The 26,628-nt window shown below is 39.0% G+C and overlaps 1 protein-coding gene across 2 annotated transcripts in view; it reads left to right on the top strand.

Moving 5' to 3' along the window:
* LOC122794170 (RAS guanyl-releasing protein 1-like) overlaps positions 1-26,628 on the top strand; it is a 463,558-nt gene that overhangs the window by 101,588 nt on the left and 335,342 nt on the right. For both annotated transcript variants that reach the window (XM_044062374.1, XM_044062373.1), the window contains exon 6: positions 14,616-14,891. In XM_044062374.1, the coding sequence (XP_043918309.1) occupies positions 14,616-14,891 (276 nt within the window). The remainder of the gene's footprint in view (positions 1-14,615; positions 14,892-26,628) is intronic.

Raw genomic sequence — 26,628 nt, 5'->3', positions numbered from 1 at the left:
TTTGTGTGCATGTGTGTGAGAGAGGATGATCTGTACATCGCCAATCTGACTGAAGAATGAACATTCTCCAGCAGGATGTTAATGTGCGGATATTGGTTGCTGAAAAATGAGAGCACTGCTTCAAGGCAGAATATTAGGCTGCCATGGAGCTCAGACTGTAGTGGAGATAACATTCGCCATTATTTTACATTTGCTAAGCAGCGCTTTTGCTGTTTTGCAGCTGTAAAATTAAAATAAACAAAAATCTAAGAAAAGAAAGAAAGAAAAGTCTGTGTGTTTATCTATGTGTGTATGCATGCATGAAAGTGAGACTGATCGAACCATTATTTTACACTTGCTAAGCAGCGCTTTTGCTGTTTAGCAAGTATAAATTTAAAACAAATGGATAATTAAATAGAAAAGTGTGTGTGTGTGTGTGTGTGTATGTGTGTGTGTGTGTGTGTGTGTGTGTGTGTGTGTGTGTGTGTGTGTGTGTGTGTGTGTGTGTGTGTTTATGATTCTGTCTGCATGTGTGAGTGTATGGGTGCTTGCTTGCATGAACTGAACATTTGTGTGTATGTGTGTGAGAGAGAGATATCGATTGAGCAGTGGAGGCAACTCATATGCGTATCAAATCAACCTCTTAGCTCAAGAAATCTAAATAACACCTAAAATAATGGTAGGACAAAGGCTCAGAAATAGGGACAGATTTTAAATATTGCTCTTATACAATTAGAAAGTTGCTATAATAATAGGAATTATGTTAACATGCATTTTCTGTATGATATCAAGTCCATACCTGTCACATCAGGGGACACCCCTGATTTTGACTCAAATTTTAGCTCTGCCTCCCTTAATCCCAACTAAAACTGGTGAGTTTTGTAGAAAATGTGGAGAATTACACATACTAATCAATGTCAATAAAACAGAGTTGCAAACTTTTTTTTTTACTTGAAAAAATGTGTATTAATTTACATTATCTTATTCTATCAATGTCGCAGATTGACAGAACTAATATTTTAAGTGTCCCTGATTAGTTAAGAGCTTTGATGAAGTTTGAAACTTAAATGTAACTCATTATTCAGCAATTTCATCCTCTCAATGATTTATAAGATGGAAAGAGTACTCTGAGGGGCTGATGAATGAAGAGAATGAGAGGGAGAGAAGGTTGGATGATGTGGGGATAGTGAATCAGGAAGTGCAACGGATTAGCAAGGAAGAAGTAAGGATAGCAATGAAGAGGATGAAGAATGGAAAGGCTGTTGGTCCAGATGACATACCTGTGGAAGCATGGAGGTGTTTAGGAGAAATGGCAGTGGAATTTTTAACCAGATTGTTTAATGAAATCTTGGAAAGTGAGAGGATGCCTGAGTAGTGGAGAAAAAGTGTTTTGGTACCGATTTTTAAGAATAAGGGTGATGTGCAGAGCTGTAGTAACTACAGAGGGATAAAACTGATCAGTCACAGCATGAAATTATGGGAAAGAGTAGTAGAAGCTAGGTTAAGAAGGGAGGTGATGATTAATGATCAACAGTATGGTTTCATGGCAGGAAAGAGCACTACAGATGTGATGTTTGTTCTGAGAGTGTTGATGGAGAAGTACAGAGAAGGTCAGAAAGAGTTGCGTTATGTCTTTGTGGACTTAGAGAAAGCATATGACAGGGTGCCTAGAGAGGAGTTGTGGTATTGTATGAGGAAGTCAGGAGTGACAGAGAAGTATGTAAGAGTGGTACAAGATATGTACAAGGGTAGTGTGACAGCGGTGAGATCTGCAGTGGGAGTGACAGATGCGTTTAAGGTGGAGGTGGGATTACATCAAGGATCAGCTCTGAGCCCTTTCTTATTTGTAGTGGTGATGGCAGGTTGACAGACGAGATCAGACAAGAGTCCCCGTGGACTATGATGTTTGCAGATGACATTGTGATCTGTAGTGAGAGTAGAGAACAGGTTGAGGTGACCCTGGAGAGGTGGAGATATGTTCTAGAGAGGAGAGGAATGAAGGTCAGCAGGACTAAGACAGAATATGTGTGTGTGAATGAGAGGGAGGATAGAGGAATAGTGAAGATGCAGGGAGTAGAGTTGGCAAAGGTGGATGAGTTTAAATACTTGGGATCAGCAGTTCAGAGTAATGCTGAGTGTGGAAGAGAGGTGAAACAGAGAGTACAGGCAGGATGGAGTTGGTGGAGAAGAGTGTCAGGAGTGATTTGTGACAGACTAGTACCAGTAAGAGTGAAAGGGAAGGTCTACAAGAGGGTAGTGAGACCAGCTATGTTATATGGATTGGAGACAGTGGCACTGACAAAAAGGCAGGAGTCAGAGCTGGATGTGGCAGAGTTAAAGATGCTAAGATTTGCACTGGGTGTGACAAGGATGGACAGGATTAGGGATAAGTATATTAGAGGTTCAGCCCAGGTTGGACGGTTTGGAGATAACGTTGGTTTGGACATGTGCTGAGGAGGGATGCTGAGTATATTGGGAAAAGGATGCTAAGGATGAAGCTGCCAGGTAACAGGAAAAGAGGAAGGCGTAAGTTAAGGTTTATGGATGTGGTGAGACAGGACATGCAGGTGGTTGGTGTGACAGAGCAAGATGCAGAGGACAGGAAGAAATGGAAACAGATGATCCACTGTGGCGACTCCTAATGGGAGCAGCCGAAAGAAAAGGAAGAAGAATGATTTGTAAGCATATACTACAGCAAGTTTAAAACAGTAGGCAGAGGAAGTGTTTGTCATAAAAAATACTTAAAAGATATATATATATATATATATATATATATATATATATATATATATATAGTAATTAAACAAACAAAAACAAACAAATACAAAACAATCTAACAGATAGCCCATTCTCTAACTGTAATAATGCCCCACATTGTGTAACTAATACCTTTCCAGTGAAATAGAGGCCCTCCCCCTGCATGAGTCAGGCCTGAGAACACCACTGGGTGGGCATTATTTACACAATAACACACACCCTGTCAGGCATTATTGCTTGCTTAACAACCTCATATATGCAGATGACATTACTTTGATGGCTTAAATGGAGAAAAGCTGAAGAGCCTGTTTATGAAGGTAGAAGTGCAAAGTGCAAATGTTGGCTTGTTACTCAGTATCAAGCTAGTCTAATCAATTCTATGCAAATAGATAGGGAAGAAGTGCAGGAAGTGATGAGTTTTGTTTCCATGTGCTCAGCGATCTCTGGATTGAAATTAAAAGGCTCTTGATTTTCGGAACAGAAGCTATGGCTATTCTCGATAAGGTTTTCAAAAACAAAGACATTGAATTATCAACATAGGACAATATGATAAAGTTATGGCTTTACCAGTAATAACATATGGCTGTGAGAGCTGCACTATAAATAAGGTGAAGGCTGTGAGCTGGAAAAATATGCTTTTTAATTGTGGCATTGAAGAAAAACTTGTGACAATTCCATGGACTGCAAGAAAATCAAATCAGTCAGTACTTAAGGAAGTAAATCCAGACTGTTCATTGGAAGGCCTGATAGTAAAACAAACTCTCAGATACTTTGGTTACATAATGCAAAGACAGGGTTAACTAGAGGCGACATTACTACTGGGAAAGACTGAAGACAAAAAGAAGAAGGGGTGGGCAGCAAAAGCTAAGGTGTTTTGACAGTATTACTTAAGCAATGAGTATTAATTTGTAAGAATTTAAATAATCCGTTCTTGACAGACAGGTCTGATGTGCTAAAGTCCTTGAAGTCACAGAGTCGAATTCAACTAAATAACTAAACACCAACAACTTGCAAGATCAATTGTGAGACTTCAGTCATTCAACATTCACAAGTAAAGGCCTGTGGTTATTTCTATGTCAAGTACTAAGCAGGAAATATTAAAATGTAGACAGCTGGTTCCCTGTAGAATACTAGTGTGTACTGATCATCAGTGAAAGTCGATTGCTGTTACCAGAAGCAGAAAAACAAGTACATATTGAAGTTGATTTTGACCTTTTGTCATTCTTTCCAAATACTGTGTATAGGTGATTTATTGTTTATTGTCACAATTACATTATGTGCTTGATGATGACAATAATCAATTAGTCAAAGGTAGAAAAATGTGTTTGCTTCTGATATGTATGAAACTGGTATGATGTTAGCATGGAATGAAAGTGATAAAATAAAACATCAAATGTGGGCTGCTATAGCCATACTTACTATAAAACAGAAAATGTGGGCGCATATGAAGCAGTGCTCTTCTTAAATTGGATTCGGCATCTTTCTTGCCAACACTGTATGCCAGCACAGTGACAGGGCTGCTGTGTGCCATGCCAATGAACTTGGGTAACGCTGTCCTTACTTGGGGGTAGAAGAAAGAGAGAGAGAGACAAAGCGGGAGATGTGGGAAAAAGGTCTTTCATTCCACCTCAGTGTGATTGTTTGAGTAACTTGGCTAGCAACATAATGACAGATAGGGCAGAAAGAAAAGCATTCCACTTTGCATTTTTAAGAGACATGGTTATGCACCTTTCTTGCATACCTTTAACAGAAATATTTAAAATTGGTCTGGTTATGGAAGTTACGGAGAGAAACAAAATGGGGTGGTGTCCACTGCACTTCAAGTGGTGCAGATTTGGGGACATTTGCCCCTGGACAGAATCAGTAATGAGGAATAAGCTGTAATGCTAAGGTACAGGACATTTGGACGAGTCTGAAGTATTCCTAGCCTGGGAATATAAACTAATAGGTCCGGTAAGCAAAAGCATCACACTATAACCACATTCTTCAACTGCTTTCTTAGACTGCAGTGACTACAGACATAAAACTTTTATCAGCTTGTACTGTGAAATTACCTGAGATGGTCAGTCCCTATTTTTTTTCTTTTCTTTTTGAAAGTAGATTATATGGGTTACAAGCCATGGATTGTGAAAATTAAATTTGGAACTTTATAACTTCTATTTGTCTTTCTTTCATTTTCCCATTTGAAAAGAAGCAGTGGAATGAGAAGCATTTATAGATAAATTCCTATGAGCTAGGGAAATTTTTAAATATTTAATATTAAATTTTTAAATAGTTGCTGCTATCCTCCCAGATCTTGTAGCAGGATTCAAGTCCAGCTTCAATGGTTTATCATTCACTGCATTTTTGCTCTTGCATTTCTACTTCTCCAGTCACAACAGACCTCAGGGAAACATTATAATTTCAAAACTACACTCAGAATTTTAATCTAGATAGTACTTTACAGGGTCTCATCAGCATTTTATAAGGTCGAAGACACTGAAACTTTTGGGTACCAATGAGTAGAAACATTAACTTTTCAAGCAACAAAAAACTTAATAATTTAACTTAAAACTGCTTTGTTCATAGGTTCATAGGTAAGTACTAGGCTATTCTCCCTGGGAACTATACAAGCCCAGCCAAAAAGGTACCCTGGCTTTTGCCACCCAAGAAAATTATTTTCCTGTGCCACTGTCTAGCAGAGCCACAGAGGTGATCACCAGGGTGAATTTCCTATTTCCCATCCAATCATCAAGATTTTTCTTGAAGAGTGCTAATGAGGAGCTTTGTTTGATATAGATAGGTAGTTTATTCCAGAGTATGGGAAGTCTCTGGGACAGGAATGTATCCCTCCGGCATGTTCTGTTTATTGTGGTGACAAGGTTTAAGTCACTAGAGCGTGTAACTCGGAGGGATTGGGATTTCTTTAAGTGGAGCATGTCCAACAGCTCTGCGTTTGACATAGCTTTGTATGTTAGGCAGAGATCACCTCTGAGTAGGTGATATGCGATGGAGTAAAGCTGGAGTTTTTTGAGACGGTCTGCGTAGGGCATCTGTTTGAGGCCGGTAATCCTCTTTGTGAGGTATTTCTGTGGCCTTTCCAGTTGTTGTAGATGTTTTGTGAGGTACATACCAAAAGGGGCATTGTACTCTATAATAGGTCTAATGAGTGATGAGTAGAGGGGAACAATGACCTCTTTTATTCTGGATGAGAAACCTTTTGTGATGAGGTGTGCCACGTAGAAGGATTTCCTGACCACTGTGGCGATGTGATTATCAAAGGAGAGACTACTGTCCACCTGTGTCACATGGTCTCTTATCTCACTTTCGGTGTTAAGTATACTACCGCCTATGGGTACAGAGTTTTTACCAAAGGGGATGACAATGCACTTTTTGGTATTGAGCTTGAGGCCATGGCTTTGACACCAGGCATCTGTCTCAGTGAGGCCCTTTTGTAGGATGTCCACATCGTTAGGAGTTTCGATTATGGCTCCTAGTTTGCAGTCATCTGCAAACTTCGTTAGCCAAAGACCTTCTGTGTTAGCCTGTACTTCAGAGAAGTTGATACCAAACAGGAGAGGACCCAGGACTGAACCCTGTGGTACTCCACTTGTCACTGGTCTGAAGTCGGATTTGGAGTCTGCTACTTTCGCAGTGTGGATTCTGTCAGTGAGCCAGTTGGCAACCCATCTTGTGACATAGGGATTTATACCTAGTTTAGTGAGTTTATCTATAATTCCAGAGTGGAGGATGGTGTCGAAAGCCTTGGCAAGATCTAGATAGGCTGTGTGAACCACCTTACCCTTGTCTACGGCTTTGGTGACTGCGTCAAAGAAGTCTATCAGGTTTAGGAGACATGATCTGCCTTTTACAAACCCAAACTGGGTGGGATCCAGAGTTTGGAGATTACCAATGTCTTTGTTTATAAGTTCCATGATGATACGTTCCATGGCCTTGCAGACCAGGCTCGTCAGGCTAATGGGGCGGTAGTTCCCGGGGTCCATGGTGGCTCCCCCTTTGTGGAGTGGGATAACCGTTGCTGTGCACCATTCAGCAGGCACAAAGCCTGAGGTGAGGCTATGATTGAACATGGTACTTAGGTGGGGTGCCAGTTTCTTCTGTAGTTCATGTAGAATGCAGCCTGGGATGTTGTCTGGTCCCATGGATGCTGTGTTCTTGGCTTTGGAAAGTGTGTTTTTTACCTGTGCAGAAGTGATTACAGGAGCTTTGCATTCTTCCGGTATAGAGATGGGCTCTTTAGGGGGTGAGAGGGGGATAAAGTTAGCACTGAACTTATCTGCCAGGATGTTGGCAATATCAGTTGGGTCTGTATATTTAGTGCCATTGTACTGTAACTCAGAGCAGTTCTGAGTGTTGCCATTGAGATTCTTGACATAGCTATATAATGCTTTGTGGTTGTCTTTAGAATCAGTGGTGATTTTGTTTTCGTAACTAGCTTTGAAGGATTTTATCAGGGATTGCAGCTTCTTACTGAGGCTGACCAGGGAGCTCCTCCACTCATGGGATTTTACTCTCTTTTGCAAGAGTTTCTTCCTTCTGTTGTACAGTTTGTTTATGGCAGGGGACAACCAGATTGGCTTCCTTTTTTTGGAGGATAGCATCTTGGTTCTGTTTGGGATAGCACGATCCATGCACTCATGTAAGTGCTTATAAAGTGCAATTGTGTAGGATTCAGTAGACGTTACTGTATTGTCCATCTGCATGGGTGTCATGAAGTTCACCACTTCTGTCTTAAGAAGCATGAATTTGGCTTTGTAGAAATGTTTTACCATGGTTTCCTTAATGGGGGGGTGGAGGCAGGATGTGGATATCTAGGGTAATTAGCTTATGGTCGTATCGGACCAATGAGGCGTTGACTTCAGGTGTGGAACACCGGTCACTCATATTGGTAATGACTAGATCTAGGATATTGTTGCCCCTGGTCAGGGTGTGGATAAGTTGATCCAGGGCATTGGAGTTTATGAATTCCAGAAAGCGTTGAGTGAAGGAGTTGGTACATGAGTAGTTTTCCCAATTAATGGTGGGGTAGTTGAAATTGCCCATTATTAGGGTGTTTGGTTGAACCCTAATATTTTCCAGTACATCAAGAAAAGAGAAGTGGGAATCCTGGGGCATGGTGGGTGATCTGTAGCAAGCTATAATTTGGATTTCAGTTTTGCCCAGAGTTAGTTGCACTTGGATAACCTCGGCTAAATTATGCTGAGCAACTAGCGGTGTGGATATCCTTAATGAATATGGACACACCTCCGCCTTTGGTGTTCCGGTCCAGGTTACATGGCCGAAAAGTGTGGTATGAGTTATAGCCTGGTAGTGCAGGGGTGCTCTCTGGAGCCTTGAACCAGGTCTCAGTCACTGCACAGATATCGATGTTCTCCATTTTAATGAGTGCCTCGAGTGAGTGCATTTTGAAATTTAGACTTCTAGCACTGAGTAGCATCACCCTCAGTTTTTGCTTGCCTGTTCCTGTTACGGTGGTGAATTTGTCATTTGAACCTTGCCTAAAAAAGGCACTATAGGGGCGGCAAGAACCTTAGCCAGTATCCGGAATCTCAGGGGTGACAGGTGCAGGCCATCTCTGGCACAGCATCATGGTCTGTCGACCATGTCATCCCAGGCAGACAGATACTGGATCCCTTTAGAATGGCACCAGAAGCTTAGCCAACTGTTGAAGTCAATCATTTTGTCCTTGTACTGCGGCATCATTCTGGGTGATGGCAGAATGCTACTCAGGGCTAGGGTCATACCTGCCTGGGCTACAAGATCAGAGAGCTCTTCCATGTCTCTTTTCATGTAGTCCAGGGAGGTACGTCTCAGGTCGTTCACACCAACATGGACAATGACAGTGTCATATTTGTACTTGTTGTGGAGTGACCTGAGTGCGTGGGTTATGTGGCGGATCCTGGCACCTGACAGGCAGCTGACAGTAACCTTCTCCTTGTTTAGCCTGGTGAGTGGGACATCAGTGTGCCTGACTATAGAGTCGCCTATGACTAGTGTGTTGGATACGTTGCTTTGCCTTATTGGCTGTGGTTGAGTGGCACACTGAGTCTGTGGGCTATGTGTCATTTGGGTTGTGTTGGGGGGGGTGGAGGTTGCTTGCATTTCTGCTTTGGAGGTCTCTGTTGCTTGAGCAGATTATTATTGAGAACCTCCGCGAATGTTTTTGTGTTTCTATGTGTCGATTTTGGTGGTGTAGATTTAGTGAGACTATGTTTACCTTCTCCTCTTGACTGTCAAGTTCAGTCTTGATTGGAGAGAGCTTTACCTCCAGTTTGGCTAGATAAGTGCATCTCTCACAGGTCGTAGTGTTGGGTGGTAGGAGGAGAGGGTTGTCTGTGTACATGAGGCAATTTCTACATTGCCCCAAGATGCCCAGATTCATCAGATAGACAGGAGAGAACACTGGGAGCTGACCCTTGGACATGCCTGAATAAAAAAACTATTTTCCTCTAGATGAGTGAGGAAAGTGAGTACAAGAGCTGTTTTTTTCTAAGCAAGTGAGGAAAGTAAGTACCAAAACTGTTTTCCTCTAGGTAATGAGGAAGGTTGAGTGCTGTAGTAATTAGTAGGTTATTTAGTGCTTACAAGTTCTGAACAAGTGCTGATCACGAATAAGCAAATTCAAGTGCTAAAAGTAAGAATCTGTATCTGGACTAAACTAGTTACAGGAAAGGGGGAAACACGTGCAAATGTGGGCTTTTAAATCAGAAAGTTGAGAGAGATGGAAAAACTGCCCAAACGGCCAATAACTACAATTTCTGGGCCAGAACCACTCCTTATGTGGTAGATAGGTTACTTAGTGCTTACCACTCCCACTGATAAGCTATAAGGCTTCCCTCCAACTCAGAAAGCTTGGGGGGGCTCAGAAGCTTACATACAGTCCTGGATACAGCAAATCTGAATTTGGACTACACTAGTTACAGGAAAGGTATTTTTTTTTGTTTTGTTTTTTTTATATATACAGAAAAGTAGCTAAAACAGCAGTCAAAACAATTCAAATGCAGTGCAAGCTAGCACTCTTGAGTATGTAGCAGTTTTTTATCAAAGAGGGATTTTTTTGCTGCTGTCTCTACTAGGAATATAAACGATGTTTCCAACAATCAAGACACTTCGGTGAGTTCCTTTCTTGATAAACTAAATGATTTTGACAGTAAATTGTTTCATTGCAGAAAGCTGCAACTGGAAGTCTCTTATCTTCAAGAATGTACTGGTTTGAAAATAATTCCAAAGGGGTTGCGCCAGTGGCGTTACCCTGCAGGTTTGGTCAATAATTCAGTTTTTCATCAGGAATTACTGGCCTTGTTTGATAAACAAGGCATGGAATTTTTAGCATCACTCATTAACTTTTACAATGTTGAAATAAATAAATTACAAGAGGATCTTACACAACTTGATTCCTTTTTACAAAAACATTCTGATTTTATCAGATACAAATATGATTACTTAAGGATTTTGTCAAGTATTAAAGCATCTATCACTAAGTTGTTGGCAAACAAAAAACGTAAAATTGACAGAGATATCAAGGAATATAGTAACAAAACGGCCTACCCCCTCCCCCTCCAGGGCAAACTAATTTTTGGGGGGCTAATGATACTTCTACCAACAATACTTTCCCCCAGATGGCTCAGCAAGACTCCTTAAATCCAGATATGGTACCTGTTAGGAGGAGTGAGCGTATTAAGAATCATGGTAATAACACAAATGGTGGTAATGGACGTTATAATAATCAAAATCAAATAGATCGGAGTTCCAATGAAGATGAAAACAACCAGGGTTTTTCCAGGGAGAGGGACAGGTCAATCCCTGGGTCGAACAACAACACTACCACGTCCAACAACAGGGGGCGGCCACAGAGGAGGAGGAGGAGGGGGAACCAACGAAGGAGATGATTACCCCTGAAGTAAAGGGACCTAACATTCTTACCAGTCAACAAGGTGACTTCAAGATCTATAACTACACTGTACTAACAGTGGAACAAGCGTCGATTGACTTTTTTTCTAAAGGACTCTCATTTGTCCCTGATAAAAAATGTAATTTGGTTAACACTATCATAGACTTGAAGTTATATGTGCGTAAATTCAATCTGGCCTTTAGTTTAGGTAATATGCCCTCACTTCTAAATACTTACAAAGTATCAAGTATTTTTAAACCCCCATTACATGGTACTTTAAATACTTTCGAGAAGTTGTGTGAAATTGATTTAAGGTCAATGTTAAACTTTCATGCTTCTTCTAAAATAATGAAAGCTAACATTTCCAAGCACGAGTTGGCTTTCATATCCCTCCTTAATGAATGTAACATAAGAGTTATGATGCCAGATAAGGGAGGGGGGCTTATTTTCATGGACGAATACCTATATGATAGAAAGATGCTTGAACACTTACAATCTGACACATATTTGAAGTCTAGCCTTAATGAGGTACATTTAGCTTATAAGAAGATCAGGGGAGTACTGGAAGACCTGTTTCTTGAAGGTAGCATAGATTGTGACACTCTACATTATTTAACTATGCCAGCCCCTAGAATTCCCACCTTGTTTGGCACACCTAAAATCCATAAAGACTTGGTTAACCCCCCCCCCTTCAGACCAATTGTAGATGGAAGGGGTTCTATCACGTATGAATGTGCCAAACTAGTCGATGGCATTCCTAAACCCTTATTAAGAAATGAGCCACAAATTTGTAAAGATTCCTGGGGCTTCTTGCAACACATTGATAAAATTGAATTTAATGAAGATCTTATTTTCCTTGTGGTCGACATTAAAGACTTGTACACGGTTATCCCTCATCAGTTGGGTATTCAGTGGATGAGAAATTTTATGCTGCGTAAAGAGGCTTCTAATGATCAAATGTACTTAGTGGAAACACTTTTAGATTTAGTGTTGTTAAACAACTTTTTGGTGTTCAAAGATCAGTTCTTTCTCCAAAAGACAGGCATTGCCATGGGGTCTCCCTGCGGATGCAGTTTTGCAAACAGTGTACTTGCACATTGGGAACACCAGTTCTTATTCCAAAATGACATGTACCAACAAAATGTCACTTGGTACATTAGGTACCAAGATGACATGTGTTTTTTTATGGAAAGGCTCATTAGATTTGATTCCTGAATTTATTAACAGCATTTCAAAATGACCAATTTCCTACAATTTACCTATTCCATTGGGGTAGAGGAGATCTGTTTCTTAGATGTCAAATTGAGTAAGGACATTCCCAATAGCAAATACAAGTCAGTGATCCATAGAAAGCCAACTCATTCAAATTCCTATCTCCACTTCTCTAGTAGTCATCCCTTTCATCAAAAGAGACTTGTGGTGAAAGGACAATTTGTGAGAGCGGCAAGAATGGTGTCTGATAAACAAGATTTTGTTTGTGAATGTGAAAATCTAAGCTTAAAGTTTGCTATGAGAGGCTATCCGAATTCTCTAATAAAAGAGGTGATGGATGAAGTTCAGATTAAAAGAGAAGCAGGCCATTTCAGGCCTTTACTGGGAGGGGGAACTATGCAGGTAGCACCAAAGATTAAAACAGGAGAACTATCATCTATTAATTTTCTTTTTACGTATTGCATTGATTTTAACCTAATTAGGGGCATCATCTCCAAAAATTGGAACATTATTTTGGAGGACCAGTCTTTGGCCAAAGTGATAGGACCTCATCCAGCATTTACATATAGGAGAGGGGTCAACTTAAAGAATCTTGTCGAAAAGACAGTTGTTAAAATCACAAAGTCTAGTATGGGAATGTCAAAATGTGGGATGTGCCCACAGTGTAAATATATCTTACCAGGTAACAAGGTGAACATCAATGGCAAAAATTATTCCATTAATGACAAATATAACTGTAAAAGTAAAAGTGTAGTGTACGTTGCGTTGTGCAGGAGATGCCCCTCGTTTTACATTGGTAAAACAGAGAGGTCATTAAAGAAAAGAGTGTATGAACATCTTTATGCTATAGGGAGAAGGGACATGACCAATGCACTTGCCAGGCATATTTGTGAACATCCTGAGCACTCTTTTCTATTTTCTGTCATACAACAGGTAAAAACATGCCTTAGGGGGGGTCCATGGCAACTATGGCTTGAAGAACAGGAAGTCCTATGGCAAATTAGAACACTTGCCCATTTACCCCCAGGGTTGAATGAGTATGCATCTATTAAATGCATCCTCAAATTAAAAGCATTGAAGAGATGAGGTTGTTATTAAGTCTATTATGCCTTTATTGTGACAACTTTTTCATGGTTTTTGGATTAATTGAGAGTTAGACAGATTTATTTAATAAACACTTGGTTCCTCTCAATTATAATATTGCCATTAATAACAACAGTTACTATTGGTGTTTATATTTATTAATTTTTATGATGCATTTTTCTTTAATTTTATTTTTATTTTTAGTTTTAGTTTTATTTTTATAGAGAACATGTGTAGATGCATTTATAAAGTCATTGGGTTTCCCTATATAAAATGTAGGATTAATCAATTGCATTGAATGGTCATATAACAACAACATATTTATATGCATTTTGGAGGGTTGACAGTAGCAGAATTTGAATTTATTCTATTCTATTCTATTTTATTTGTTTTATTTTCATTAACTTTAATATTTATTAATAGTACAAGAGAACATTGTTTAGTTAATGATTCCATTATATACATATTTTTAAAATATTCAGTGTGTGTTTAAAGGTATTAGCCCTTTACATTATTGGGTTGTAGGTAATGAAGTATTTACTTCAATTAACTATTTAATTGTTTTTAATTAGTTTGCTCATTATGTATAAAAAGTGGTGCTGTGGTTTTTTTTGTATTGTGTATGTCTGAAGAAGGTGGAGGAATATCCTTAACCGAAAGCGCTAACATTAAACAGTCCGTGCTGTAGCTGCTTTGTCTGTTTTTACTCTTTTTTGGTTATTATGTAGCAATGTTAGACCAAACAGTTTAAAAAATGCAATTAAATTAAAAATGACTAAAAAAAGTGCAGAAGGAGTCTATTAGGTAGAATGAGGTAAAGAGATGGGACTGGGGGGAGTGTCCCAGATCAAATCTACAGTGGGGGCGGGCAACTGCAAAAGCCTCCAAATTTACAGGAATAGGGAGGGTGGGAAAGGAAAAACACCACCTTCAGCAGAGATCTGAAAAACTATACAGTGAAGCAAAAATAACACTGCACAACTCTGAAGTCAGCCAGCAATGATATAAAATTAGTCAAACAACAATTACCAGTACACAACTCTGAAGTGCCAGAAAAATTTACTCAGTTCTGTATATCGCAATAAACCTTTCGAACATTGAAAAGAAAGTAAAAAATTGGTATGCTCTAATGCATGACTTGATAAATTCAAGAATAACAGTTAGTCCAGGGCTATTTGAACATTTCCCTACTTCTAATACAGCCTATGAATTTTTTTTCAGAATTCTTAAGATAAATAAATCTTAAAATTTCATTCTAGCCAGTAGTATACAAGTCCAAACAGTTGTACTCTTATGTCATACTATTTGTTTTTACTTATTTATTTACAGTTTGGTAGGTGGACTGATCTTTACCTGGGTCATGGCTGAAAAGAGTCAGTAAAAATGCAGTAGTAGATGCAATGGAAGTATATTAACAGAGTAATAAGTATTAATGCAAGTACAAATTGAAGGACAACTTCCTGTTACCTGCTTTTTTTTTTTGGGGGGGGGGCACAGATATAAACTTTTGGAACTATACTGTGCCATACTTACAGGCTGTTGCTAAAAAAATGTGTTGTAGTCATAGCAATATTTGTACACAAACTTGGAGTTACTAAAGAGAATTCAAGACTGCATTATTTTGCAATGGATGACCTAAAGATAAGAAACATGTTTTCACTCTTACATGGCTATTGCATTTGTATTTTTTCAGGTGCTGAATGAAATGACAGAATTACTGTCCTCCTTCAGAAACTATGACAACTACAGACGCATGTATAATGAATGCACTGGCTTTAAGATCCCGATCCTGGGGGTTCACTTGAAGGATCTCATTTCTCTTCATGAGGCCATGCCAAATTATGTGGAGGATACGAAAATTAATGTACATAAACTGCAGACCCTCTACAGTCACATCAATGAACTTATACAACTCCAAGAAGTGGCTCCACCCCTAGAAGCAAACAAGGACCTTGTTCACCTCCTAACAGTAAGCTTGCAAAGTCACATAGTTGCTGTACTGCATATTAAAATGTTAGGAATTTATGCAAATCCCAACACTTCCACTAAAGCTTCAGTTAACAGCTATTAGTCACATTTTGCGATCTGTGGTTTCATTTCAGATGTACTTTTGTATGGCTATGTATGTAGTTGTTTACCAAATTCCACACTGTAGCCTGGAAGCAGAACTTCCTGTTACCAAGGCACATGTTTATCATACCATGTTTTATCAACTGCACTTCTTTAGAACGATTAGATTATCTATATTAACACTGCCTCTTTGCCTTTTTTTAAACTGCATTTATTATTACATTTTATTATTAAGAGAGTTTCACAGTACAGATAGCACTCTAAAGTAATTTTCAAAACTTTAGTTTGCTTCCTTAAGGTCTATTCAGAAGGTAATTCATTTGCACTGTGACTTGTATGTCTGGAACAAGAAGTCTGACACAGAAGCAAGGATGCTTCACTAGTCTTATTATAAGCATATCTGGAAAAGAAATATAATATTTTATTGCTTTAGAAAACATTTCTTATGTTGGGGCTTAGACATCAGTACCTGACAATATTCAACTATTAAAAGAATCAGTACTGAAGAAGCTGCCTTAAATGTATGTGTGTAAACACACACACATACTCTCGTACATTCTGGTATCCATTAGGCTGTAACTATCCTGATGCATAAATTTGTATGTTGTATCTGTCATGAAACCAGTTCACAATTTTGCTATTTTATTTTTATCCTTTTAGCATTTATATACCTGTGTGTGTGTGTGTGTGTGTGTGTGTGTGTGTGTGTGTGTGTGTGTGTGTGTGTGTGTGTGTGTGTGTGTGTGTGTGTGTGTGTGTGTGTGTGTGTGTGTGTGTGTGTGTGCGTGCGTGTGTGCGTGTGTGTGTGTGTGTGTGTGTGCGTGTGTGTGCGTGTGTGTGCGTGTGTGTGTGTGTGTGTGTGTGTGTGTGTGTGTGTGTGTGTGTGTGTGTGTGTGTGTGTGTGTGTGTGTGTGTATATATATGTATTGTGTTTTTTTCTGCCATGATGACTGCAACTTAAGGTTAATAGTTGTGTAACTATAAGCAGTTCATAAATAGCATGATGCATCCACAAGGAAGATGTACAACAGGCATGTGTCATGAAGCAGTCAAAATGCACTGAGTTGAAGTTAGGAGTTCTAAAATGTCACATTTGTTTCTGCCTTATTAATTGATTTGAAATGGTATAACCTGCTCTGAGAGTAAGGAATATTCTGATGGTTATCCATAAAAGACTATGAGATGCAAGGCCTGAAAAATATAGATTCAGAAGGAAGAGGTCAAGTCAGATAAACTTGAAATTTCTTTATGAATAAAAAATACATATCAGCTTGAAAGAAAGTGCGCTCGATTATTATGAAGCCAGAGACTGTCGAATTTTATTTTTTATTTTTTTTATTTTTACATTTGTTAACTGGGGGTGTCTGACTGAGCCGAAAAGGCCCTTTTTCAGCAGAGGCCCGGGGAGTAAAGCTCCACAAAGAAAAATTACAGATACATTTAGTAAGACATGATCAGTATACACACAAATTACAAAAGACATGTTTTTACAGTGGTGTGCGGCACATCAACAATCACAGTGGCAAGAACAAACAAAAAAATATTAATTTAAAAATAAAGGTAATTAATAGATTTGTGGTGTACAGCTTAAATTTGGAACATAGGTAGAATACATACATAGTACACAGGTACAGTACATACATTGTAGATTAGCCAGTGTTTGTGAATAAGACTGAAAACTATTATGAAGTACTCGAGATTTAGTATATATATACCTTATCCACTTTCACTAGCCTGGGGAGCAATCATGGCACTGCCAACTTTGCTTGAGATGTTGCCTGATGAGGTCTTTAAAGGAGGCTTTGGATGATGTGTTTTGAATGCTAGTGGGGAAAGAGTTCCATTTTTTAGCCACTGAAATACTATATAGCGCATCTCCAAAGCTGTTGTAGCTGTTGGTGACTTCAAGTAGTAGTTTGCTTGATGATCTAAGAGGCATTTTGGCTGAATGATGGTGCACTAGGTTTTTGAGGGCAGGACACTTATTGGGGAGGTAATAGATAGAATGACAGAGGCAGAGCTGATTGTAAGTTAGGAGGTTGGGCAGTTCAAGCTAGTGGAGCTGTCTCAAAGCAGTACAGTGATGAGTTCTATATGAGCAATTTGCAGCAAAGCGGGCAATTATGTTATAGCAGGCTTCCATTTTGCTTAGTTCAGTTTTGTTGCGATTAGTCAGAATGGGAGATGCATAGAGTAAGGTGGATAGAAGTTGGGAGCAAGCAATGGCTGATCTTGTGTTGTTGGTAAGAAATTGTTTGATACGGTAGAGTAATCCCAGTTTGGCATGTACTTTTTTAATAGTTAAGTTGAGATGACTATCAAATTTTAGGTGGGAGTCTATGGTTATTCCCAATAGCTTAGCCTGTGCCACTGAAGTGATTGGAGTAGCATTTGTGGAGTAGATAGTGAATTGACTGTTATCAGTGTTTTTGTTAGAATTGGTTATAATCATAAGCTGGGTTTTCTTTGGAGTGAGGATAAGTTGGGCTTTGGTAAGGTAGTTTTCAACGTCAGAGAATGCTAGTTGAGTTGTTTGCAGGAGGGTGGGAATGTTTTGTGCAGCACAGATTAAGGTAGTGTCATCTGCATACTGAATGATAGATGCATGCTGTGTGGAGGTGTAGAGGTCATTTGTGAAGACTGTGAGTAGTAGTGGTCCTAAGATAGAACCCTGTGGGACTCCTATAGTTATGGGCAGCTGAGGAGAGAGAGAATTTTCCCATTTCACAGCTTGGTACCTGTCAGTTAAGTAGCTTTGGAACCAGGTAAGAATGAAATTTGATAGGCAATATTGGTTTAGTTTGTTTAGCAGAATTTGGTGTGAGACTGTGTCAAATGCTTTGGACATATCCAAAAAAAGAGTTGACACTTGTAGGCCTTCATTTTTGAGACAGTTTACTGTGTCTGTGAAGCAGAGGATGGCTGTAGTGGTACTATGGGCAGGTCTGAAACCATGCTGAGTAGGTGACAGGATGTTGCTGTTTAGGAGATAGTTTAGCATTTGGGTATGGATGCATTTTTCTAGGATTTTGGCCGGGAGGGAGGGTAAAGCAATGGGGCTGTAGTTATTAAGTTCAGTGGAGGTCCCGCCTTTATGTATGGGTGTAACATAGGATATTTTCCAGAGTTTGGGCACATAGTTTTCAACAATTGATCTGTTTATGAGAGTGGAGACTGAGATAGCAATAGCATCTGCTGTGAGTTTCAAGAAATAGCTGGGGAGTAGGTCGGCTGCTGTTGATGAGGTTTTTAGTTTGGAGAGCATGCTTTTGATTGAAGTGGTGGATACTGTTTTGAGGGTAAAGCTTGTATTAGTGTTATTTGTGTTGGGGGGGATAGTGAGGAAGGAACTGTCCTGTGATACTAAGGATAGAATTGAGTTCACAAAGTGGGAGTTGAATTGTGTTTCGATGGGAACTTTAGTGTCAGGGGTGGTTGGTTTGGGGGTAGCCTTTTGGGTGGATTTTATTAGCTGGTTTACACTTTTCCAAAATTTTTGGGGATTGTGTTGGTATTTAGTTTGTAATGTTGTGTAGTAGGATTTTTTGTCCAGCCTAATGCATTTTTTGCATGGTTGCGCAGTTCTTGGTACTTAGTTAGACTTTGTGTTTCTTTGTTTTTTTTTATAGTAAAGCCAGGCAGTGTCTCTGGACTTGAGGATTTGTTTGGTTTCTTTACTGAGCCAGGGGTTTGTAGAGGTTCTAACCTTGATTTTGCGCAATGGAGCAACAGTGTCTAGGTGTTGTAGAAATGTTTTGTTGAAATATGCTACAGCCTGGTCAAGTGGGAGGGTTTTTAGGGGGGGTCCAGTCACAGTTATAGAGTAAAGTGTTGAGGACCTCAGGAGAGAATGTTTTTGTGTTTCTAGTGGATATATTGTTAGTGGTTTTGCATATGCTTGTTCTACTACGTATGAAGTATATTATGTTGTGGTCACTTAAGGTATCTGGGAGACTGCCTGTGTGAGGGTACAATGTGGGGTTGTTAGTTAGGACCCAGTCAAGGATGGATTCCCTTTTAGATTTTTTTATCACATCTAGTTGGAATTTGAACTAGCTGCTGGTAGCCATGAAGATTTATTAGATTACTTAGTGGTTCTGATATACAGGTGAACTAATCTAGGCTGAAGTCCCCCAGAATAAGGGTTTCTTGTGAGTATGTGGAAGAACACCAGGATAAGAAGTCTTCAAGGCTAGCAGGTGTATTACCAGGTGAAATATAGATCACAATTGTAATGAAATGAGAATGCTGTAATCTTAAATCCTGGGTCACAAATCTGTTGACATTTATCTGAATAATGAATGAATGGAAACCAAACCAAGAAAATGTTAAAAAACCAGTAAAACACGAAAAAGGAGAACCAAGTAGTGATCCAAACAGCAGAATATCCCCAGCACAATACTGTTAGTATGAAAACTGCCAAAACAGCCAAAACAAAGGTTCCAAAATGTATAAATGTTTATTGAAGCGCTTTTCGAGTACCTTCCTAGGTAAACTTCTTCAGAAAATGAAAAATGACTCTACATCCGATTTAAATAATGACATCACCAATTACAAACAGCATTTGCAAGAAGTAGAATTAATTACATTACTAGGGTTCATTAAAGGTAAAAGAACCCTTTTAACTTGTTACCATGTTAATACAAATAACAATAAAAATAAAAATGAAAATAAAAATAGAAATAAAACCATTAATTTCCTTCAACAAACTGTAGTACATTTAAAATCTACCAGAAAAACTGGTACAAGGTTCAATGTGAAAAAATAATAATAAACAATTAATTTGAAAAGGAAGGACAAAAGAAATCAATAAACAAAGCAATAGCTATACGTATATTCAAGTATTCCCTTCTTATAACAAATATATGAAAGAGTGAAGGTGAAGCATGTACATGGTCAACACATTAAAAACTTTTCCCCAACCAAAAATTCAAATGCATTTCAGTAAAGTGGCCTGAAACTTGGTCAACTTTAAACAAAATCTTTGTAGTGAAACTACCAAGAATATAGAATGAGTCACATTACCTCATCAAACTCAACCTACGAAGAATGCAAGAAATAGAACAAGATTCATTTAGCCCAGGACTATGATATGCATCTAGGTTAATTTGCCAGTGGAGTTCCCTCTCCAAAAGTCTTAAATGTGTGGGTCCCCCTCTGACATCATGTGTAACCTGTTCAATGCCAATAAATTTAAAACTATGCGTAGGGAATTCCTGAACGTGTTTTGCTAGGGCATTAGTCTCCTTACCTTTCCTAATCGCATAGGTATGCTCGTAGATGCGCTCCCTAAACTTACGCTCGGTTTTCCCCACATAAAATCCCAAACAACCTTGGCACTGGGCTAGGTAAACTAACATTGTAGAATTACAATTCAGTCTAGATTTCAACTTGAATTCCTAGTTTTGCACTTGGAATCTATTAGACTCAAGGATAAACCGGCAGTAATTACAATTTTGACACTTGAACATGCCAGGGGATCTGACAAAAGAGGATTTCTGTTCAAAGAATGATTTCAGGTTCTTAGCCTTCCTGAATGTGATTTTAGGCCCGGACCCTAACTTTGAAAAAATTAAAGGGTCAGCACGAAATAGGTGCCAGTTTTTATTGATTATGTGACACATTGTTGAACTGTCAACTGAGAAGGTAGTGATGAATCTAGGAAAACTCCCTACGGCTGGTTCAGAGTTCAACCCAACCTGCTGGACTAATGTACCCAACCCAGTTGAGCTAACTGATGGCTTAAATGGTAACAAGGGTACATAGATGTTAACTGCCCTTTTATGTTTTACCTCGCTAATGAGATCATCCAACAGGGACAACGGGTAGGAGCGACTTAGGAACATCGATTTCATCAAGGAACATTCGAGAAAGAAGTCAACCTCCCTACTAACCATTCTCGCTGCCCTCACCAACTGCCCCTTAACCACTGCCCTCTTTTGTGAAAAGGGATGGCAGCTGGAAAAGTGCAGGAAGGTATTAGAATAGGTCGACTTCCTGTAAATACAAGCGAAGAAGCAATCCGATTCCAGATCTTTTGACAATTCTATATCCAAATAGGAAATCCTTATAGTGTTGAATTGGAATGTGAAACCCAAAAAATTAGTTGTGTTATTAAGGAAACTCACATATTCTTCTGCTTCTTCCTTGTCTCCTTTGAAAAGGATAAAGATGTCATCCAGGAAGCGCGTGTAAAATCCTATCCTTAAAGGGTAGGAAGGATGGTGTAATACAAACCGATGCTCCCATTCCGCCATCACCAAGTTAGCAACACTTGCCCCGCAAGGTGACCCCAAAGCTACGCCGATGTTCTGCATGTAAAAATTGTTCCCGAACATGAAGAAATTATTGGTTAAAACCAGGTCCAATAGTTCACCTACAAGGTCGATGTCGTAGTTACTAGCCTCATGTGCTCTCATTCTAGCCGAAACCCACTCAATTGCCACATCATGTGGTATGCTGGTATATAGGTCTCTGACATCGTGACAGTGTCTCTGGACTTGAGGATTTGTTTGGTTTCTTTACTGAGCCAGGGGTTTGTAGAGGTTCTAACCTTGATTTTGCGCAATGGAGCAACAGTGTCTAGGTGTTGTAGAAATGTTTTGTTGAAATATGCTACAGCCTGGTCAAGTGGGAGGGTTTTTAGGGGGGGTCCAGTCACAGTTATAGAGTAAAGTGTTGAGGACCTCAGGAGAGAATGTTTTTGTGTTTCTAGTGGATATATTGTTAGTGGTTTTGCATATGCTTGTTCTACTACGTATGAAGTATATTATGTTGTGGTCACTTAAGGTATCTGGGAGACTGCCTGTGTGAGGGTACAATGTGGGGTTGTTAGTTAGGACCCAGTCAAGGATGGATTCCCTTTTAGATTTTTTTATCACATCTAGTTGGAATTTGAACTAGCTGCTGGTAGCCATGAAGATTTATTAGATTACTTAGTGGTTCTGATATACAGGTGAACTAATCTAGGCTGAAGTCCCCCAGAATAAGGGTTTCTTGTGAGTATGTGGAAGGACACCAGGATAAGAAGTCTTCAAGGCTAGCAGGTGTATTACCAGGTGGAATATAGATCACAATTGTAATGAAATGAGAATGCTGTAATCTTAAATCCTGGGTCACAAATCTGTTGACATTTATCTGAATAATGAATGAATGGAGTATCTGGAAGTCATGCACAAGTCATGTACAACTTTATTCATGAAACTTATTAGCAAATGGACACGGTAGGTTGTATGGGCATCTGTGTGTGCATGTGTGTGTGTGTGTGTGTGTGTGTGTGTGTGTGTGTGTGTGTGTGTGTGTGTGTGTGTGTGTGTGTGTGTGTGTGTGTGTGTGCATCATATGGGTCCACTGAAGGACTGCCAAAATGTTTAGACTGCTAGGGAATGTAGTGGTGCAGGTTTATGTCTAAGAGAAGAGGATTGACTGTGTTCAGTGTGAGAACTGTCCTTGGATGATGTTCCTGCATCACACAGTTATTCTAAGGCCTGATGCCACAAGCAGAAAGCCTCATTACTCTGGAAGGCCCAACAATAACACATACTGGAGGCTAATATTACTCTTAGAAAATGGGCTACCTGTATTCTCACTTTGTATGGCCTTGTTATAAAAACATTTACAAATTTTTGTTGTTGTTTTAATCTTTAAAGAGTTCCTGCACTGGTCTTCTGATTTAGTTTGGAATCATAGAACGGCAGCTCTTTAAAGAATTAGATGAGGCAAGAATAAGAAGGGTATCCTTTTAAAACAAGTATTAATTCTCAGTTAAAACTTAACATGTTTACAAAGGGTAAAATATTAAAACAAAAGAAATAAAATGGAAAATACTCTGCTTACACTTTAGTATCAAACTAATGAACAGTATATTTATGAGTCAAAAAAGTCCCCCTGAATGAAATAAGGCAACAAAATTCATATTCGTATTTAATGTGTATAAAAATGATGCTATGATATGCTATGATATGCAAGCAATAATGTCCGTTAGGGTGTGTTATCGTGTGAATAAACCATGCTTGGGTGTATTCTGAAGCTCAGTGCTGCAGGCTGATGAGGATCTCTGCACCCCTGGAAAGATGTTATTTACTCAAAAACTCACTCCCTGGAGGGCATTATTGCACTTAGAGAATGGGCTGTCAGTTAAGTTGGTCTGTTTTTTTTTTTCAGTTAGGACATAATTGTTTTTATATATTTGTGATGTAAACTACTTCCTCCTGTATTATATGCATGCTTTTGGAGGAAATGTTTCACATCCAAAATATAGTTATGTAATTATTTAATGTCTACACTCACAGACACACATTAAGGAGCACAGACATACAGACACACACACGTACATAGAAAAACAGACATACACACATTCAGAAACACAGGCACACACACACATGTACATGGATGAACCCCACTACAGAAACACACACACACACACACACACACACACACACACACACACACACACACACACTATAGGAAATAAACTTGATGTAGTAAATTAATAGGAAAAAAAAACTCACAGTATTGCAACCCTTTGCTCACCCCATCCTCACCCTTAATGCTGACGATTTTGTTGCTTTATGCTATGCACTTCTTTTTAATTACATTGATGAAGCATAATGTCAGTCTATATTTCCAGACGTCTTAACATTTAATTAATCTGTATTGATGGACTGCCTGTTGCAGTCAATGGTGGCTCTGTCTCTTGCCCATCTTTCTTTGTCTTATTCACTGTCCTTACCCTCTCTCTCACACACACACACACACACACACACACACACACACACACACACACACACACACACACATACACACTTCTAATTTTACAGTAGCTAAACAGCAAATCATTGTTTAGCAAGTGTAAAAAATGGCTATCATTTATTTTTATTTTAAATGTCCAGGTTTCGCAGCAGCTTAATATAATGAAACAGTGGACGTGTTTGTCAGCAGGCATTACCTGTACTTTAACACCGTGTTGGAGAACGTTCATTCTCCAGTCAGAGTGGTAATGTACAGGTTTGCCCGTCCTCTAATAGCATTTAAAAACATTTATGATAATCCTTCATGAAATTTCTTTTCTTTGTTAACACCTTTACCATTTTGTTATCTGAAACCAGGAGCACCAAAGTGTGCTGCTGTGAAGTGGCAGACTTAGACTTAACTTTTCAGTAGGCATTAAGTATACATTAACACCCTGCTGAAAAATGTTCATTCCCCAATCAGACTGGCGATGTACAGGTTGCACATTTTCTAATAGTGTTTAGTACACCTACCTTGCATTTATACTTGAGAATTTAGCATATACTGGAATAAATTCTTCAACATTGAAAGCAGTGTGTTATGGGTATTCAAATAAGCACTACAATTAATCAGAAAATATGAAACACATGATGCTAATGCTTCTTTGAGTACTCATTACATTTTGTCTGCCACTTTATATTTTTCTCCTTTTTTAATTTCTCCAAGTCTTTTGGGTTTCTAATACCATGATGGGAATGGACCCCATTCCTAAGTCAAAGTATGATTAAAGTTCATGAAACGTTAACAGGGAAGCAGTCATCACCAAACAACTCAAAATGTAGCCTGAAAAAGTGATACATTCAAGACGCATTGCTTTTTGTGTCTTATGTGTAGTAGCTGTAGTCAATACATCTGCTTTCCATATTACCTGCTCAATTTTGTCTGTGTTGAGAAATGTGTTTTGGCCTGGTGTTTTTGTTTCTTGATTGACACATAATGCACAGAGTAAAACTGTGTTCTTGTGTTCTGTGATAAGACTCAAGACCTGTAAAAACTACAAGCAGTATTTGACTCCCTGCTGGTGACTTTTCCGACCCATCCTCTCATTCTTTGCTCTGCTTTTTAAGCTTGGCAATTTGCAACCTGCCCGCTCTTACTGCAAATTGAGCTTTGAAAGCTCCTCCCATTGTACACTGTTGTTGATTATCCTCATTTACTTTTTTGCATTTGCTTGTGCTTGTTTGTGAAAAAGTGCATTTTGCCTATCATTCCCTGTTATATTGAATTACTTGCATTGAATTCATATCTAAGTAGTTGTTGGAAGGTAGTGTATTTTTTCACTCCAGTAGCTTGTTTCCTGTGTTTTTACATCAAACAGGAACAAGGATTTTCCAGCTACTGCCTGTACATTGTAATTTGATCTATTACAATTGGAAAATACACTACAGAGTCCAGCCTGCAGTTGTTTTATTGACCACAGGGCTTATTACTCACCTTACCTTGTTGTTACTGGGCACACTTAAGCAGCTCTTGGGTTATTTCCACAGAGCTCAGTCACACTTGGTACCATCGCCTTTGCCTCAGAAGTGTTTGTTTTGGCTGGATGGCAGCAGATACAGCACAAAGCTACTTTGACTGAATAACCACTTTTATAACCTGTTAAAGTACACTGCTGTTAATGTCCTGAATTATTCATTGCCTTTCCTTAAGGATGTTTACTTCTCGTACCATTGCACTTGGAACACACACTTACTGTGTTTTTACATAAAGAGGATGAAGGACTTTCCATGCAGTGGCAGTAGGTGTTTGGTTGGTTTCTTGGAGTTTGGTTTTCCTCCTGCAAAAAGCAGACGTGACTCCCAATATAAAAATCAGGACTGAGTCCAAATATGTCATGAAAAACGTGACTGAAAATCTCACATGAACGTGTATGGATCGACAAATGATGGCTCACAATGTTTGCCCATTGCCCCATTAATGGAAAAGTACCATATTTTATCAGTCTTGATGTAAGACAGAATTGCTCATTGCAGCACCCACAATTTGCCCAGTAATGACTCCTTCTGCAGTTCATACAGAGTAACATATATAGGTAACATATCCAAGTATGATTGTGAATTCTTTTTTTATAAGACCCATAGCTACAGAAGGTACTATACTACAAGAAACATACCAATAAAGTACTATTATGTTTATCGACCAGGTCTTCCAACTTCATTTGTGGCCGATTTTCAGTGAGGGACAAGACAGAATAGCTTTATAAAATTACACAGTTGCAGCCCTTGAAACTATATCTGCATGATGTGTGATTCTTAGTAAGCTGTTTAACAACTTGCACTTCTGTTTTGGCCCTAAAATTGGTCTGTGTTGCCAAAAATACCTAGCTGGTTCACAGCCGCATATGAACAAATTGTGTCTGGTGATGTCTACATGGTATATAATTGTAAAGGTATTACAGTAACTATAGTCCTTTTGGTAGCGGATGTTACGTGGCTCTCTGCAAATAAGTATTAGAATTTGTGGATTTATTTAAAATATCCTGTAATGTACAAGTTGTTTGCACTAGCTGTTTCAATTATGTCATGGTTATTATGTAAATGATGTAAAAAATAAGTGGATTTGTTGAATCACAAAAAGCAGGGACCATGAAGAGCTGTACACTCCTTGTAAGCTCCTACACTGTGTGTGTTTTCCTTGGATGAGAACATCTGAGCATCATGCAAACCCAGTAAGCAAGGTTGCACTCCACTAATCCCCTCTAGTCCTGTAATGATGACTGCTAGGTGGCCCACTGTGGTGGAGATAGCCTTGGGTTTAAGTACAGGCTACATCAACTTTTAATCATACTGTGCTGGCATTTTAGTTTATAGAAATGTAGTGCAGTTATTTGTAATTACCATATTCTG

This window comes from Protopterus annectens, chromosome 2.part1 (assembly GCF_019279795.1).
Source record: "Protopterus annectens isolate FY-2018-M chromosome 2.part1, PAN1.0, whole genome shotgun sequence".
Taxonomy (NCBI): domain Eukaryota; kingdom Metazoa; phylum Chordata; order Ceratodontiformes; family Protopteridae; genus Protopterus; species Protopterus annectens.
Note: the sequence above shows the minus strand (reverse complement) of the source record. Positions and strands in the feature narration are given on the sequence as shown.